Source organism: Anoplolepis gracilipes, chromosome 6 (genome assembly GCF_047496725.1).
Source record: "Anoplolepis gracilipes chromosome 6, ASM4749672v1, whole genome shotgun sequence".
In the NCBI taxonomy this organism is placed as follows: Eukaryota; Metazoa; Arthropoda; class Insecta; order Hymenoptera; family Formicidae; genus Anoplolepis; species Anoplolepis gracilipes.
The window spans coordinates 8,924,425-8,944,590 of record NC_132975.1 but is presented as its reverse complement, the minus strand read 5'-3'; the positions used below and the strand labels follow the sequence as shown (position 1 = coordinate 8,944,590).

The following is a 20,166-nucleotide window of genomic DNA, read 5'->3' as shown; positions in this document are numbered from 1 at the left end:
TAGATCTCTTCTAATTTGATTATTAAATCACAATCAAATTTAATTTTTAACTATATCAATCCCTCTAGTTAATATTTTTTCTAATTTATATCATTTTTAAAAATAAAAGAAATATTTTGAATTTACTTATTTATAAAAAAATTTTTTTATCAAAAAAAAAAAAAAAAAAAAAAAACATAACATCCCGGAACCGGCTTCAAAGCCGGAACAAAAGATGAATAATACTTTCTGTGTATATGTGTGCAGCTGAAAAGGAATGTAATTCAATTATGACATTATAATTGCGAGATCCTTATGACTCATTGTCAGACGTAAGCATAAATCTCGCACGATTAATTTCACTTTCAAAGCAGCTTTAATGCTCAGCTATGTATCTCTGGCATCGTTGCGAACAGATCGCCGAAAGCGTTGTGGCTCGTCTCAAGTATGTATAATTCGATGTATCGGTTAACTAAAGAATTCACGTTTATTGACAATCACGGCCACTCAGTACGTGCTTGTGCTCGCTTTCAAGCCATGAATCATATTTGTTCCTCGAGAGAAACTCGCGTTTGTGGAGTCCGAAGATCATCTCGGGAAAACTCATGAATGTTTCGTTGTCACATCCGGAAATGTGTAATGGAATATATATGTATTCCATTTAATAATATTTTTATAAAGTACTATGTATTTATAGTTGCATAAAAAAACTGAATAAATTCGTGAGTTGTGTACATATTGTTATTTATACGCTCGGATACTGAAGGGAAAGAAATGATAAATATGATTTTCAAAGGGATAGTAAAGTGACACATACTACGAATTTATATATAAGTAAAACATATTAATCATATGCAAATATAAATGATTTTACATGATAGTTCTAGCAAATAAACGGTACAATATGAGGATGACCGTTGCGCAAAGAAGCGAGTAAACATCGATTATATACCATCAGTTTTACGCATCCGAAGGGTAATCGAGAATCTCACCAGTTATCAGTTTCGCGCACCCATCTCGATTTCAATCAAAACAATTCAAATTCTTGATCGAGCGCAAATCCAATTCTGCTCGATTACACTCTTTCTTTACTTATTTTCCACACATAACTTTAGAATTCTAGTCACCATAGTCTTGTAAAATTACCGAAAGTAAATAAACTGAAAGAATTTTTTATCTAATTTAATAGTTAACTTTGGAGATTAGATGATTTAATTATATCTCTTAATTCGTTTTATATTCTTCCAAAATTTTAATTATTTTATTTTTTTCAAATTACAAAAATAATTTTAATATTTATAATAATATAATATTTATATTTTTTTATTTCATTAGGAAAATAATTTAGTTCTCCCAATAATCACGATTGATTGATATGAGTGAGTAGAATCCTATCCTATGGATTTCTTTTAGTGTGTTGTTAAATAAGTAAAGAGAGAGTGTATATAATTGAATCGTGCAAGTTTTCTCTATAACTTTCTTCTTTTGAAAATTTCAGCATAATATGATGATCCATGATTTTCGATAAAAATCGATCTCGCGGTGACAATCGAAGAGACAAAGGTAACGATCGCATTGCTCGTCCCACTTTCGTTGAGAAAGATTGCTTTGCTTCGCGAAATAAGCGCTAAACGCGAATTATTTGTCTTTCTTAATCGTTAATCTTGGTGCGAGGCTGGACGAATCATCTGACTACGAGATTCTGGACAAAATGTGAGAATTGACATTCGAGGTAATCGCAGGAATGGACGTTTCCTAGTACGAGAAAAACAAATCGTCTGCCTCGGTCTCTTCGATTAACCCTGATTGATCGTATCCCGCGAAAGAGCTTGCGAAAATTATAGGTAATTCTCGAAAAGTACCAACACAGCATCACGACAATCGAATTATTGCTAACGAAGCTGAAACCGCAATTCTTCGTGAATCGATGTGTATGTACGTGTATGTATTTGTGTGTAATAAAGGATACAAAAGGATTGTCCGAGTGTGCCGAGTGTTTGGTGAGAAATCGTGAATGAGCCAAAATCTCGGCTGCACATCATCGGCGAACGGTATCCTATATGTATATTCCGAGATAATCGATGTAATTCTATTAACGATAATCACAATTATAATTTGTCCTTCGTCAGCATATATGAAGATACGATGTACGCAATAATAAAAGTCCGCATCTTTCGTAGTTCGCATACGCATCTCTACGCTCGTGAAATGTGCACGATCGATCACACACTATACATACTTATATTCGCGTATATCGCGTATATTCGGTTCATATGTGTGCATGTTTATGCGTGTGTGTGTGTGTGTGTTTGTGTATGCATATGTGCGCGAATACGGATACACAGATTATCCGGGTAGATTCGTGATCGTGCACATGCGTATACTGGTATATATGTATCTGTACGCGCGCGCACCAACACACGACTCTCTCATTCTCTCTCGCGCGCTTATGGCAATAATAGTAGTATATATTTTTACATGCAAAAACAAAAGTTTTTTTTTATCACAGTGGGACAGCATATATTCGTTAATAATGTAATATTATTATGTCGATAACATTTGTTTTTTTTTTTTTTTTTTTTTTTTTGCTTACGCCCACGTCTTCATGCTCCCTTTCGACTTTCGCACACGGTATGATCCCCCTTCTCACCGGCATCCGTATCATTGATTAATGATCGATAATTATCGCCTTGCAGCAAACACCCATTCTTAATTGAACATACGATCGATCAGACTCGCGTGCGATGGATTATTCGATGGATGATTATTAAGAGATGGCGCGAATATATCAACAACGGTATAATTTTATATAATCAATTAATTATATTGTTAATTATGCATCACTATTTATATATCATGTGGATAATCAATTAATTATATGAAATTGTCCGATTAGCGCTTACTTTGCGGTTACATTGTTAAATATACAATGATTACATCGATTAATGGCGATTTCGCCCATCTGTTAATTTCTACGTTTAAAAATAAGTGCACATATTTTTTTTTAATTTTCATTTTTATTCTCTCTTTGGGGAAAAAAAAAACGGTTTCACGTTTTAACGCTAAGTCAACGCGAGAGAATTTTGTCACTTGTAACTGTGTCGTTACATGCTAGTACATACAATTCATATATAATTTGATTATCATTGTTTCTTTCTCTCTCTCTCTTTCTCTCTCTCTCTCTCTCTATCTATCTCTCTTGCTGCAAGGCTGTCTCTCATTTCCACACATTCACAACCACTACGATAGCTTATTAAATTTATCAATTCTTATCACACCATTTTATCGTCAAAATCGATTACATTAGCTTATCGCGAAGTTTCGCGCCCATCCGGCTCCTTTCCTTTCCTCCTTTTCAATCTATCTCATATTCTCGTTTGCTTGTACAAAAGCTAAGGCAAAGTTTATTTTCATTCACTCTTTCTCTCTCTTTTCTTTTTTTATTATTCTCTCGCTCTATCACTACCGGTCAATTCTTGGAGATCACAATGTAACGCAACGAAAGTGCGTTGGTCGACGAAACAATCTTCCAGGTGGCTTTACACGTCTATTTAGGGCCAGCCCTTCCCCATCATTGAATCGCGATTCTCTCTCGCACTTATCACGATTGTATCTTTTCGATTCGACCTGGATACTGACAATGAATAAATACGAAAGTCCAGGTGCTTCGTATTACACGTATTAATATTGATGATATTTATAGTTGTTAACTCTCTCAACTCGACGCATAACGTTGATTAATCTCTTTAAATCGACACAATCATAAACAATCGACACAATCGTAAACGTCGATTCGATACCTTACAAGTTGACGAATCGCACAATTAATACACATCTCTCTATAATATGCAATAATAGTTAAGTATAGTCGAGAAATACATGCGTTCTTTCAGCGCTTCATCTATCAAAGAACTCTGCGATCCTCCGAAATATAATTTGTCTTGAAAATTTTGTTTATTCGAAATTTTATTCATCGAACAATTCTCATTTCCTCTTAACTATTATTGCATGATGCCCGAGCACACAGCTCAATCGTTCTACTTCGACATTTAGCATTCTTCATGGACCGGTCCTGCCGAAAACATTCGCGTCACTAAAAAGTATCTTCATTTTTGTTTCCTCTTTCTTTCGTTTTTTTTTTTGTACACAAAAGAGCAATCGGCTCGGATATCATAAAACGACGCTGCATTTTCCCCTCGGTCTTTATAAAAAAAAACCAAAAAAGCTAGAGTCAAGACAATCGTTCGCAATATTAACTCCGTTGAAATGTATGTCCTACCTTGTTACCCTTTGACTTGGCCAACTTTTTTTTAAGTGTTAGGTGGTTATTGATGTGTAAATCAAAATTTACTAAAATTTTTAAATTTTTCAAAGAAATCAGATTCTGATGTTGAACATAATTTCTAGGATGAGGAAAAGCTATGCATTATTTTTTTTACATTATATAAAAAATTAAATATTAGAGAGTAAATCTTTTTTGACGAATTAATTAAATTTTTTTTTCAAAGATAACATTATGAAAAATGGATCCGCAGAGTCAAAATATATTTAAAGTTTACTGGAATTTATCGGTTTCAATTCCAGCTTATTAGCGCTTGTGATTATGATCCGCCAATCGCTTTTTCATGATTATTAATAGGCATGCATCTGCGATTTTTGCTAGTATGAGATGACAATAAGATTCTCTCAAGACGCTTTGGCGTCACCTTCATTTCTGAAATATTCGAGATCGCTCTCAAGATCACCCGAAAGTTCATTCTTATCCGAATATTTATAATCCGAAGAATTTTTATAATGGCACATAGTGTCGACCAAAATTTTGCTTCATTCACGATTCAATGATAAAAAATATTGGGAAATTAGATGTTAAAAAACTTTTATTTTACAAAAATGTCATTACACAGTTCACAAATATTAATAATAAAATTTATATCATATTTTTAGATAACGAATCGTATGAAGATCACGATAAAAATTATCTTTTTATTTGTAAAATGTTTATCAAATAAAACCTTGTCTTTTATCTTCTATACTTTTACATTATATTATGCGATATCTCAGACTTTCGATCGACACCATGTAATCTCCTAAAACATATTTTGATTAATTTACGAAGCGTTATTAGTAAATTATTAATTATAACGCTAGTAAACAAATATGTTGAAAAACGTTGCAACTTAAATAAAAAATAAATGATATTAAGATTTCTTCGCGCACGCATGAAAAAACCGCAAGTGATAAAAAAATATCGCAAAAGTTGAATGAACAGATATCGCATGAGATTACTTTGCTAGACAAAGTTGAAAAAAAGTTTCTGATATCAGCGAAAAGTAGCACGTCGTATTACTCCGTCTTAGAAAAGACCAAATAAATTTTAGTAGATTTTTCCTGTATACATCAGAGAAAAAGCGCGATAAATTTGATGAAAAAAATATCACAAATTCTACTTCCACGAATATTACTACATATAAGGCGAAGCACACGTAGCAACGTGCGCGTAAATTTAAAAAAAATATACGAAGCTCGATCGCGTTTTCGCAATTTAGAATAAAAGTTATTAGGCGCATAATCGACGCGTCTATCAAAAATATTAAGAACCAATTTACACTTACATTTTCGAGACGGTCGTATTCCGAATCGCAACTATCACGCGATCTATCTCCGGAAGTACAATTCGATGTTGTTCATCGATCAAACGGATCTTTTGATCTTGCGCTTTAATTCAGCGACTCGACTCAATCGATCGACTCTTCGAATCCCGTGGGATCAGGATCGCACTTGTGTGTGGCTGCTCGACATGTTTGCGCAAACCTTGAAGAAGAAACTCGCAATCTACGAGGCTCGCGCAAATATGTGATTAATATATAATATGACACTTCATCATATAATGTATATATATATGTGTGTATATATATAATATGTGTATATATACGCGTACGTATATATTATAAATAATCAATTAAAAGTTTGCTTTGAAAGTAAGTAAAAATATATATAGATATATACTCGTATATATATATATTTTTTTCGTTTTCCTCTCTTTTTTTCTCTTTGTCTCACCATATCTGCACCATATATATTTCTCGACGAAATGCATATCGCATCTATATATAATATTTATATATATTTATATATGTATAGCTTTGTATATCTCGTACATATATATCTACTTTTCGTGTATGTGTATGTGTGTGTATGTATGTGTAAATTTATATGTTGCACCATACACGCATCTGTATAAATATGATCTTTTCCCACTAGGAGAAAGCAATGACGAGTGCGACTCATGATACAATAAAATTCGAGATAATGATGCTACATTATTTTATTTAATCCGAGTTTTTCTTATTATATCACAAGAATTATACCACGCTCGCAAAATATTATTATAAATTAAGGAAGAATTTAAAAAATTGAAAAGTTTGTTCAAACTCAACGTAAAACTTTGAAAGCAATAAAGAAGTAAAAACTCATTTTACTATCTTAATGAGAATTTTAATTACACTAGAGTTTAAAACGTTTATTTCCGTAAAATGTTAAATTAAAATGCATTTGAAATTAATTATAACATTATATATAGTTGCAAGCATTAAAATTTTTTTTCTATAAGATTTATAAAAACGAAATAATTTTTCTCACTAAATTTATTTTTTACATCAATAAATTGCGTAAAATTATACGAATATATTATACAAATGTAATTATACCAATGTTTAACATTAATATAACATATAAAATAATCATATATTACGCTGATTGTTTATTATTTAATATTAATAGTTTTATTTATTTTTTATTATAACAACAACAAGGCTGTTGTATTGAATCGCATCACGATAAAGATTTTATCGTGAGTCGTACTCGTCAGTCATATTTTTTATAGGTGTAACTTGTCCCTAATACTATATATATAAGTCGCCCATCGTCGTCGAATCGTTTTCTCCGTACTTTTGCACCAGAAGATTAATTAACTTTCGTTAGAAAGATCAGAACGAACTGTCTCAACTCGCTCCACAAAAGGACTCGATAAGTTTCTCACTTTTCTCACTACTGTCTTACTATTGTCCATCATGCGTAAGGCTTCATCACCGAGAGAGACGTCCATTTGTCTTACAGCAAAAATTAATAAGATAATTGTTTAAAAAACTTACATAGTACGGATTATTTAACCTTGATATATATTGTAAAAGTTTCACTCTAGATAACAATAACTTCCTGAATAACATGCTTAACTGATATATATATATATATATATATATATATATATATATATATATATTGTAGAATAGTTAAAGAAATATGAGAGAAAAATAATAAATAAATTTCAATTTGGAAGCCCTAAAGACTGTATCGATAACGTGTTAGGTGAAAGGAACTGTAAGAGCGCCGTATATATGCAAATGCATGTTATTCAGGAATGAACCCTCTACAATATAATCTAAAATCAAGTTGATTTCTCTGCATAAGTTTTTATAAAGATTTATAAAAATTAAAACTCCGACAAATCACAAGATTCAAATTTCAAATTTTTAAAAATCGAACACGATCGTGAATCCCTTTTTTTAGGGCACAAGAAATTAACGGTCGTCGCTATTCTACTCTTCAGAAAGCGTAAATATACAAAATGATATAAAATAACAAAAGGCGAACAAAGCTTTCGAGAGGAGAACGACACGACAAGGAAACACGGAAAGATTAAAAAAGATGAAAGAAAACGGACAGACGACGATCGACAACGAATTAGACAATCACGTAGCACAAGCCAGGCCGCTTGTCTCTCCCGCTTTTCTTCTCCTATATTTCGCTTGTATAAAAAGTCTTAAACTACTACTCCTAAGCCTACGTAATCCGAAGCATTCGAAATGAGCAACGAGCCTTTCGTTCACCGCTTTTTCCTATCAACTTCCGATTGCGATCTCTTCTTTTTTTATTTATTCATCTCACGTGACGTTCGCCGTTTTGCGTTTTTTTTTTTTTTTTTTAGATTAAACAAAGAGACATCTCATCGATCTTCCTCGCTTATTCGCATAAAATATAAAATATTATAATTATTGTAAGAGAAACAAATATATAAAACATCTTTATCCACTCTCATAGATATAGATCGTATTATATATATTACAAATCATGTTTTAAAATAAGACATTCCAGATCTTTTTTTAATGGCGTATTTGAAGCTAAGACTAAGTATCTGATTTTTAATGTGATGACAATCAGACAATCGTATTTAGCTCCAAACGCCTGATGAAAATATGACGATGATGTAATATATCGATAAAAAACTGTCTAAACTCAACTTTAGCCGTTTTTTATTCGATATTCACATTTAATAGTAATGATGAATAAAAAGATGAATCAGACATTGAATGAGAAATAAATCTAATTTCCATTCATTTTAGTTGTCTTTGACATTTACAATGCAATTCATCTATTCAAATCAAATCTGTAGCTTGAGTTTACATAGCTTTTTTTCGACTACAATAGCGCAAGAGAGGAATTCGAGGAATTATTGATCTTATTAAGTGTACGGAAGCGTTCCTGATATATTCTCAACATTTACCGACCGCTCTGTAAAAGTGAGATTTTTCAGGTACGCTCTTGTACATTTATTTTGTTTCCTGGTAGTTTGGATCAGGACACAATTGAAAAATAATTGAAAGAGTAAAATATAAGAAATCAACGACAAGGAATAATAAATATTCCATATTGGTGAAACACAAGAGAATATCATAAAGAATAAAGATAGGAATAAACGTTCCTACATTGATATTTTAATTCTTACACAGAAAAAAAAATATCATCGTTCAATTGTGTTTCATCAAGTGCGTTTTTCTTCTTACATCAATAATATTTTTTTTATTCTTTATTCTTAATTCTTATTGTGTCCTAATCTTTCCTCTCGTCGTCGCTACCCTTCGAGATCGTTCAGCATGAAACCGATTTGCGAGAACAACGAGAAAGATCAATTCGATGCGTTAATCGCAAAGGGCATACATTAAATTTTTGGCAAAAAAAAGCTCACATACATTCGAGGAAAGAAAAAAGGAGTGTAGAAAAAGAAGGAAACAAAGACAACGATAAGAAAGGGAGTCAGAAACGACAAACGTGATAACTTCTCCCTGTTCACAGATAATCTGAAATCACAGATAATATTTATATATCCTTCTTCATTCATTAATCTGCTTGTTGCGCAGCGTCTAAAATCTAAATGTATAAAAAAAAGTTCTCACTGACGAAACTTCGTTGGGATCCGCTGCGGAATGCGATCGGGAAAAAACGATGAGATATTCATTATCTCGCTTCTTAAATACAAACATTTGGCCACAAAAATTGAGTGGATTCATTTTCTTAATGGCTTAAAGAAATTTGAAATATAATCAGACGTAGTGCAGATAATAAAAATTTTATAACTTATAAATTCTTTAAGTTTTTCATTAAAAAATAGACCTATCAAGTTCTGTCGCGATCAGCTTTTCGATTATTATCAAAATGGTATAAAGACGTCTTAAATATTCGTGAATTTCGCTTGTGAATTATACTCTAATATCATTATTGTAATTCAGCACATTGCAAGAAGACACCGCTGCCGTCAATATGAATCATAACATACGTCATATGAATCATCGAAGTCGCGAATATTTGCATATGAAGCATTTAGGAATTTTGAGAAAGAGACCATATAATGTGTTGATCACGTTTAACCCTTAAAAACTCTAAGATGATACATTAATATGTATAATATTTGGATTAAAAATATGCAAATCTTGATTTTATATAGCGGTGAATTGAAACTAACACATTGAATGTAACTTTTGTAGAAGAAACAAACAGTGTATTACATTTAATAAAGACATTTGACAATTTGAATAACACATAAACTAGATTAATTTATTGCACAAAAATTATGTGATTTGTCATTATGGATTTTTCACCAAAAGTGCATATTACATATTGCATTGCAATTAACATATTAAACACTAATTAACAGTAACATAAATACTGTAATAGCTATAAATGAGTACTATAACTTTGATTTATTATATAATTATAATAGCAAAAATGTTAGATTTTCATTAATAATTTATATAGTACTTTAATATCTTCAATTTTTAATTATCTTTTGTTAATAATGTGGTTTAAGCCATATAGAATTAATATAATCAATTTTATATAAAATCGATAATAATGAATGATTAATTTAAAAAACAAAAATATTTGAACTATATTGTCGCTCGATACGAGCTAAGTAGTTTCTAAAAATAATTCAGGCTATTAAGGGCTAGAAGGTAGAGATATGATTATCCTGAATTAAAAAAATTACGCGAATGGTAAAAATTACGCGAATAAAGCGAGTCTCGTTATTGCGGCGGTCGCCGAAATGACGACACATCTTGTAATGCCGATGCTTCCGAGCGGATCAATTCTACGCGATGACAAGCATCAAGATTAAAAACATATTTGCCAGAGAAAAGTGGCGGTAATGTCGTCCATCATTTCGCTGTATCTCCGCATAAACCTTCGACAGGGCTCTCCGCGTTGTGTAAATCCTGAGGGAGCATCGATGACTTCTGTCGTTGGTGTTGTTGGTCTTGTTAAATTTCAGAGGTTTCCAAACCTTTTTTGGGTTAATAATTCTTCGAAATTGATATTCTTTTCGTATTTGCTTTATCTGGTGAGATAAAAAAGCATGAGTATGTGAAACATTATTATTTGTCAAACATTCCGAAAAGTCAAATTCCAAATTTTTTATGCTTGTTTATCTTTATTTATACTCAAGCAGTCAATTACTTTTAGCTTACGAAACAAAAGCAGTCAACTACTTTATATTTTTGTCTCATTTCTAAATTTTGATTGGAAAATGTTTAAATATTTAATCATACTTAAAAAAAAGGACTATTGTTATAAAAATATGATTCAATTTTCCGGAATGACCAAGTTTCTAATTCGTTGTTAAATATCTCGGATGTGAAAAAGACTTGCTTATCTCTTATTTTTATGTTTTTTCGGGTAAAAATCGTATCTTTTCAAGGATGTCATGACGTGTCGTTTGGAAACCTCTGCGTTAGTCAAAGCGATCACGATAACGTGTATACACCTAATTCTATCGCTAGTAGTTCTTACGATTATTACTCTTGCGATTATTAAACACGTTTCGTCAAAGGTGTTTTCGCAGACTTATCTACCTATCGACCTATCGTTCGATGATGATCAAGCATCCGATTGCACGCTTTCGATCGCGCGCTTTTATGATGTCGATTCGCACGAGATATTGTTTTCCCTGACTATGTGCATAATTATTGTACGCGGTTTTGGAAAATGTTCCCGAACGAAGGAACGTTCTGTTTCACAGCGGAACATGTACAAACTTGTCAAGGAAGGCTTGCGTGAAGCGATCAGTTTCGCCAAACGTGAATGATGCTCATAACAGCAGAATTCACGTCTGCGTAAACGTATTCGGACCTGATCGGATCCTGATCGCGACGCTAATCAGCATACCAATATTACGTATGCGGCACGACGAGCGGGTTCTCGTGGGGTAATCGCGCAAACGGCATCTGGTTCTGGGTGTAAATCTGCAATTGCTTCTGCTGAGATTGCAGCTGCGCGAGCGCCGCGGATGGCGCAAACACGGGATAGGCCAAGGTGGTGGTTAGGCACTCGTTATGCTCCTCTAAGGAGTTCTGGGCATAGTGCAGCACCAGATGTTTCAGGCTCTCGTGGATGTTATAAGGCTCGGCAAAACCATAACCGCGCTCAGTGCCATATATTATGCAGTGTTGCACCATGCCGTTGCACCTGTAACATTGTAGTTCTTGAATAAGTCATCATAACTAATTGCAAAGTTTTGATCACAAAATACAATTTTAATACTGGATTCTGAAAAAATAATTTCATTCTCTTATCTATCGTGCGATAGCGAAATATCTGATATTAACAAAGAGTTAATTTTTGTTTTAAGCGATTCTACTATTATCCGTTTGTTTTAATCGCAGTATTGAAACATTTATTCTAATTTATTTTCGTAGATTTAAAAACATGATCTCATCACACTTATGTTAGGGAAAAAACTTACACTATGGAGAGCGCGTACTGGCCCGTTCTTGATCGGCGAACAAGGAAAGTACCGTCGGGTCGGCCCTTCAGAATGTGATCAGCATCGGGACGAGAACCCTGTAGGTAAAGCCACGTTTTCTCGTCGGAATGGACTGCAAAGTCCATCTTGTTCTGTTTCATTCCATTTTTCTTTAACCATCTGCATTTGAAACAAAATACAAATAAGTTAAATAATTTTTCAATATAAATAAATAAAAAAAAAAAATATTTGCTGCTTGAAACAGGATACGTACAGAGCATAGCGATCTTTTTGCCGTGCAAGCTGTCCAGTCTCTGACTTTAACCTAATCGTTTCTCTTTCGAGGGTTCTGTTGTAGGCAAGCTGCTGGTTCATACTCTCTTTCAATTGATCCTTGCTTTCTGATAAGGCCTTTAGTCTTCCTTTCAACAACTCCGAATTATCTGTTAAACTGCAATCATTTAACGCAATATTAATTAATAATTCTATTGTTTTAATGCATAAAATTGAGATTTCATAAATATCATGCTTTTTATGCACACTTTCATGTACGTATATTATTTTGATCAATATATTCTCAATGAAATATGTAATACTTTAAGGGAACATGTAATACCTTCGGATAAAATATAAATAAATATGCTTTGAAAAGTGACAAACAGAATACTCACGTGGAAATCTCGTGGGGCTGAGCTTCCTTTTGAAACTTCTCTTGTAACTTTATCTGTTCTTCAAACATCTTGATGGCTTCTGCAAAGGCTTCCAATGCCTGCATTTTCAGCTCAACTTCATTGGATGTTCTGATGTATAATTCATAACAATGATGGTACTGTCGGATACCGTCGCTTACTTCTTTTTCCAATTCAAGAAATTTTTGCAGAACCTTTGCCATGTCGGTTGTATTCGCGATTTCATCTTCCTATTTTTCGATAAACAAAAGAAAATTAAATTCAAAGATAATTATAGTAAAGCTATCACTTTGTAAAAATCGATTGGAAAGTTTATGGAAGTTACCTGCTGAAATCGTGATATCGGATACAATAGCTTAGTGTCCAGTACGGAATTGTATTGTGCGAGCGAGCAATTCCTATAATAATCGACCAGTTCGATGACTGAATGGAAGTTATAAGGATCCGAGAATCCATATTTTCCATTTCGATGACTGATCTTGATAAGTTTGTTGGTCCCGCCCTTACGTAATGTCAGAGTGTACTCGCCACACTTGGAAGACGCATTGCGTACCAGAAAGGTGCCGTCCGGTGAATCAATCATCATCTCGTTCACATCATCTCTCGTGATGTCACCCCAATACCATTCGGCCTCTTGAAGCGTGCGTGGTCTGGAATTTTTTCAGAGTTAATTATGAGTGTTTGTCATTTTTTAACTATATTATATAATTATAAATCTTAAAAAAATTTTTATGTATAAAAAGAATAAAACTAAAATTAATCTGGCAGAAAGATTCGAATTAAAATTCAATGTAGAATTAAAATTGCAAACAAAAATTTGCAATTAGATTAAGATTAAGATTTGGACCAAAATCAAAATTGGATTTGAGAATCACCTGTGTGGTTGTTGGTCCTTGCCAGTATCTGCGCCAGGTGCCGTTTTGTCTACAGCATCGTCTTCGAGAATCGGGAACTGGTCCAAAATTGGAAACTGCGGTCTCGAAACTTTACGCGGAGGCAATTGAGGGGGACTGGCAAACTCCGGCAGCCTCTCATTCCAATCACCGTGCAACAACAGGAATTCCATTATGCGTATATGTGCTTCCGTGTTGTGAACAACTTGACTGTAATATTAAAATATGCAATATGTTCAATTCTTTGTAATTAGGTATTACACAGGTGGTCTATTGAGTAATCTTATCTATTAATAGCAAAGTGATCGCGCAAAACCAGTCAATCTTTACTCGTAATACATAGTAATATATTATAATCATTATATAATAGGATTATATATCTTTAAACTAGTTATGCAATCTACACAACACTTTTTTGCAAGAGAATTTAAATAACACACAATGCTAGCGAGTTAGAAAGTTGAACTCTTTTAATTTTACAACTAATTAATCAACGAAACGGAAATCAAATTTTTTTCCAGCATTCTTAATATTTTTTTTAATCGTCGCCAGTAAAAAAAAGCATCGTATGAAAATCATACTCTACTCTCAACCCTTCCACTGCAATTGAAGAAAATCACGTGACTCTTACATGATTCGCTCCCAGGGCGGCCTGAGAAGTATGTGGCAAAGCACTTGCACGAGGATGGTCGGTGGTTCCGTGTAGCCTCTTCCGTGTTGTAACTGGCAGACGCGACAGAAATGCGCCATCAAATGGCACAACGTGCTACGATGATGTTCCGGTAGCTCGGCTACTAATTGATTGAGGCGCATCGCACACTGCTCGTCGCTTCTCATACCTGATGAAAATCAATACAAAAATTCGCGATCAATGTTATAACGTTAGAATTACGTCCTGATAATTAGTTGAGAAAAATATTTAATTGTAAAATATATATATATGTACTCACTTGACGCCTCTAGGAATCTATCGTACCACTGTACAGGGATCACTGGATCCGGCAATTCTCGCAGGAACTTCTTTAGGACACTTGCAATACACTGCGGGGTGTACGGACTTAAATCCGCGTTGTAGACATCTAAAAATATTATGTCACGTGCGCTCCGTTTTTATTCGTCGCTCAAGATTATTGGTACACATTTCTAATCATAACATTATTATGTGTTAACGATTAATTATAACGCGAAAATTTTGAGCGATACATACTTTTGATTATAAAAGTTTCACACATTTCTTCTAGAGATATCTACATACTCCTCTTTTGCTTTATGAATTATCAAATTTTTCGCGCAACAAGATTTTACACTTTAAGAAACTTGATTTGTTGGCCAGAAAAAAAGTATGTTTATAGAAAAAAGGTATAAGCTGTATTTTAGATTTATTAAAATATTTATAATTATTTCAAGCGATTAAATTGATAAACTCCCTCTAAGTTCGTAGAAGGTACTTTCCCAATGTTAAACAAATAATGGCGCGTGCTAAAACACCAAGTGCGACGTCGAATCTAGATCTAGGATCAATATATGAGGCAGATAGATATAAATAGCAGTAATATATCTTTCTCAGGAAATGTGGGAAACTTACTTAACGCCACTTTGAAAACAACTGATTCGCACACTTCCGTGCACTTTGCGAGAAGTTAAAATAAGTTTCAACGATACGCACGAGTGAAATATTTTCCGCATAAACACGCGGCCAGATCTTTGTCTCTTAAAAGCCCGAAAGGGATTCTGAATTCTCTATCGAGCTCGTGTGTTGTCCCTCGATCCGTCGTGCAAAATAAGCGTGCACTCGCAGTTTTTTTTTATTTTTTTTTTTGGCCGGTATCGGAGGCCTCCGCAACGCACCCGTGAGTGCATCTGATGGCGCGCCTCGAAATTTTTGCAACATTCGGACCCGAACATTGTGGAATGACTGCCGCCGGCTATTTATAGCACAATCCGGCCTGCCGCGGATCGCTCGCGCGCGTCTTACCTTCGTTCAGCTTTTGTCGCAGCTCGAGGGTCTGCTCATTAGGCGGGCTGCTGTGGTAAACTTTGTAGAGGTCCAGCGTTGTGTCGGCTAACGCCCGTTCTTCGAGGGCGTGGGTGCACCGCTCCACCAGGATCGGCGCCGCGTGGTTGGTAGTGTCGAATTGCGAGCAGAGCGCGAGACCGAACACTGTAAAGTGCGATAAATGCCACATGCTGTTTGGTATGACAAACATCGGGGTTACTGTAGACCCAACCCGAAATTCTACGTCGAATTCGTAGAATTGCGGTGGGCAGATTTTTGAGTTACGGGACCCAGTTGTTTCGCGCAGCGCAGCACGTTTCTTCACGAATGCCAATTTATAGAAATTACAAAATTATTTCTCGAAACAAAAAAACAATATATATAATGTTAAATCTATTTTTTTTTTTGGTTATAACATTGTAAAATGTAATGCTATTGTCGGACTTAATTTTAGCCAGGCAAGTAATTATAGAACGAGTAAATTTTATAATCGGATGTTTTTCAATAATCCTTTATCGAATATTTAATCAGAGGAAAAAACAGAACAGCGTGGAGATATGCTTATTATAGAATATTAAAGATTTTATCTGCTAAAATCAATATAGTTGATCGTATCTAATCTGATTATATCATGATTTTAACCTTTTTTTTTTTTTAAGAACGCAAACAATTTTAATGTATAAGAATATGTTGATAGAATATATTAATCACTCGACTACATATCAAATTCAAGACAAAGTGTAATAAACATATTCCATCGAATTAAATATTTTATATATTATCGATTGAAAGCATGCACATTCTTTTTTGCTCCTGTCTTCTTTCTAAAAAAAAATAATCAATATCAAATTGTAAAACAAACTTATCTCAATGATATTATAATTCCATAACTATATCGTAATATGCTTTAATATACGTTTATTTAATTAAGGCTTAAATCATTGCCAGGTTTAAAATGTTAAGGTCAAAGTATGTCATGCAAAGCGCAGTCAATCGTGGGACGATATCAATTCGCAGGATGAAACGAGAGAACGCAGTCTTCTCTTTGCACTTCCGAGACGTTACGCTCGGCCGCGAAATTCGGCGAGGACAAAGCGACGGCGGCGGAATTCTTGCGTAACGCCGCGGTCGTGTTCGAGGAATTCTCGAAGATTTTTTTCGCGGTTCCCCTCGTAGATTTTCGCGCCAGTGAACTTGTCGCCTATGATCGTTCGTCTTTTTCTGCAATTTTTCCGCTTTTCTTTTTTACTTCGCACGGCTGACGAACCTTTGACTTTATTTTCGCGCGAGGATATATACGTGCAATCATATTTTCAGGCCGCCGATCTCTTTTTCGATCTCCTTCTCTCTCTTTTCTTCGCGAATACCGCGCACACACGCCACTTGTACAATCAAAGACACGCACGCATGCATTATGACAAGAGAGAGAGAAAGAGAGAGAGAGAGAGAGAGAGAGGACGAGAGTGCGGCGAGCGGATCGGACCGTAACAGGGAACATTGCGTAGGAGGGGAGGGGGAGAAGGAGGGAAATTTATTTTTACGACCGCAACGGCGACGTCTTGTTTCTTCATGACCGTATCTTCTTCTTGTTCTCTCGAGAAGGACGAGTGACCGAGAGAATAAGAGGGAGGGATAAAAAAAAGTCAGAATTAAAACACGATCTACGGGCGTGAACATAAGCACACGCATGCGAATTTTATGCGCGGTTGCACGGCGGAGGACAGCCGGGCCATTCGATATTCGTCACGAATCTGCAAGAAATCTCGAAAGCCGTCGGACTCGAATAAATCAATGCGCGAGTAAATACACGGACACATTCATGCACGAATTACTCGAATTTTGGGAGTGATTTGCGGCTTTCGAAGCTTAGTTTTATGGCATCGATTTAACGTTTGAATTTCTGCGAAACTGTAACAATTTAGAATCTTAAATCTCTGTCAACGAATGTCACGGGAGATCCAAATCATTGAATCTTATAGAAGTTACAACATTACACATCTTATAAGTTACATTTACTGCTGCATCTACGTCATTGAATTTATATTTAATATGATAAATAAACATAACAAATTGTATGCATTATGCATCGAAAGGTTCGAGAATAAGATGTCAAGCCTTAGCAAATACAATTAAAGATTTAAATTGATTGCTGCGTCATTTTCAATCAACTTTTCAAACGGACAGATGCAATCTGCGAGACTGTCAATGTCGAAGTCGCCAGCGTGCGGTCGCACGTGACTCGAATTTTTGCTCTCGCGGGAGAGGAGCGTAATTGCTGTCGTTACACCTCCACTCCACTCGGGGCCGAGAGACGCTGATGACTCGCGTATATAAGCGATTAAACGCTACCAATTACTATAAATCAACCGAAGCCGATGCAACAATCGCATATACACGTATATACGTGTGAAACCGCACCGGTGATTGTTAGTCACGCATGCGACGCGATATACCAAGCCTTCGCCTTCGTAAAACGCGAGATTAGATTGTCCGCGATCCCAATGGGCCACATTTCTGAGGTCGTTAAAACCGCAGTTCATTAGATATCCTCGATCTCCCTCGGCGCGGATTTCCCGATAAAGTGGATAACAAAATCAAACCTTAATTAACAACCTGCTAACATCGCAGGATGATTCTCGAAATTCCGTATCGTACTCTCTACTCATTATTTATTCCATTAATATTACCGAATTACATCTGAAAATTGTTATTATGCTCATTAGTCCCGAATTGACATCGCATTGACGATAAACATTATCAGTCGGGTGATAATTTCTAGCGATCGATGCACCGCCGCGCGATATGTACAAATGCAATTGGCGACGGGGTCCGGAATAAATGAATGAAGGATCGGGGGCAGCGAGGCGACGGGGTGACACGGCCCTGAAGACTGGCGCCGTGTTCGCGGTTTTGCTATGCACAAATATTCGATTCCGTCATTCGTGCCGCGGCGTGTGCAGCGTTAATTAAATGCATCATTGGAGGCGCGCGTTGACGGCGCGAGCGTTGAGCCTCGCCTGCGTTGTCTCAGCCGATTATCGTTGTCTGAGAGATATTCACGCCGTTTAACTATCTCGCTGTCAAAGGCACACATCGCAACTCCAGCTAGCGACTGGCACGGACAAACCAACGATCTAAAGAGTCGATAGATATCGCATAGAGAGAGAAAGAAAATAATTAATTATTGATATGTTAAAGATATCGAGTAGATGGATTTTTTGACATCAAAGTCGCGAGGTATTATAAAGTTTTGATATAAAAATTTAGAAAAAATATGATCATACATTGGAAGAAATATAAAATCTCTTGACTTTCCCGAAAATTATTTCATTATTCCACAAATAAAATGCGCGTTTCAATAAATCTGACTTTTTTTGTTGCATCGCCATTGAATTACTTTCAGCGATATTTTAATTGAAAATTGACAAAACTCTTTTTGCCTTTTTCTCTCTTTACTTTCTATCGGAAGATAATTACAAAAGATCGTATTGAAATAAATTCAATCCAATACTGAAATTTTGCAGACCGCCTTTTTCTCGTAGCGTGGATATTACTTTACCTCGTGATGCAGGGAATGCGTCGTAGAGCGAGGCAAAACCGTGTTGAAACTCGTACACGCTCGGTTAAGAATCATTAAATGCCAGCAAGTGAGGCGACTCCCACGCGACCGCGACGCGGAGGGATTTCAATGGAAGAAAGTCGTCAGCCGTGAAGTGCAAGTCTCCGTGAAGTGATCCAGGTTATCATAGAGCGAAGTGCGAGCAGCCAGGCGCCAGAACGGGCGTCCTTGCCTTGTTAACTTTGTAACTCGCCGTAGAATCGCCGGACCGGCCGGTTACGATGCGACCGAGCGCGTTTCTGATGCAACCTCCCATTTTGGGAGACAACTCAATTTTTCAGCGTCTCTTTCCGTGTCCCATCCATTACGAACGCGACGGAGAATTAACGAGCGTGCTGCATCTTACCTACCTACGGTTGCGCTGGCGCTATAAAATTTTCAACGGCGACGACGGCGCCGAGCTGGTGATTCAAACGACGTGACTTACCTGAAGTAAACCTGCTGATACGATTGTCCGTGTCGACCGATATGCAATTGGAAGGCAAACCCGTCGCTGAACATGTCCTATGAGCGACTAGCCCGCAATCTGCGCAATGCAAAAAATTCGCAAGATCAACAGCGCGAAACGCATAGTTTCTTTTTTTCTACCTTATTGGTTCTAGTTTCAGAATTAATAACTGTCATGCGGGAATAAGCATGAAATTATGAATTGCCAAGTATTTTCAATGATAAATTTCGCAATCCTTATAAAATCGTTAAAAGTCATAATTATTTTATAGATATTAAATGATATCATTAAAAAGTATGACGCGACTCCAAAGTATTAATTAAAAATACAATAAATTAAAAATACGACAATGCAACTATAATTTGTAATTATCACAAAAAGTATAGAAAGAATCTGACGAATATAAAGGATTAAATTGCACGAAATGACTCTCAATGAAACTTCTTCGTGTCAATTATAAAATTCAATC

At 35.3% G+C, this 20,166-nt stretch overlaps 1 protein-coding gene across 1 annotated transcript in view; it reads right to left on the bottom strand.

Moving 5' to 3' along the window:
* Positions 1-801: 801 nt before the first annotated feature.
* The window catches only part of Pi3k21b (uncharacterized), a 39,707-nt gene continuing 20,342 nt past the window's right edge, over positions 802-20,166 (bottom strand). The window contains exons 4-13 of the mRNA XM_072895163.1: positions 19,677-19,775; positions 15,610-15,795; positions 14,585-14,713; positions 14,266-14,473; positions 13,617-13,844; positions 13,067-13,391; positions 12,724-12,971; positions 12,327-12,503; positions 12,053-12,232; positions 802-11,775 (exon numbers count right to left, since the gene is read on the bottom strand). Coding sequence (XP_072751264.1) covers positions 11,481-11,775; positions 12,053-12,232; positions 12,327-12,503; positions 12,724-12,971; positions 13,067-13,391; positions 13,617-13,844; positions 14,266-14,473; positions 14,585-14,713; positions 15,610-15,795; positions 19,677-19,775 — 2,075 coding nt within the window. The 3' untranslated portion in view covers positions 802-11,480. The remainder of the gene's footprint in view (positions 11,776-12,052; positions 12,233-12,326; positions 12,504-12,723; positions 12,972-13,066; positions 13,392-13,616; positions 13,845-14,265; positions 14,474-14,584; positions 14,714-15,609; positions 15,796-19,676; positions 19,776-20,166) is intronic.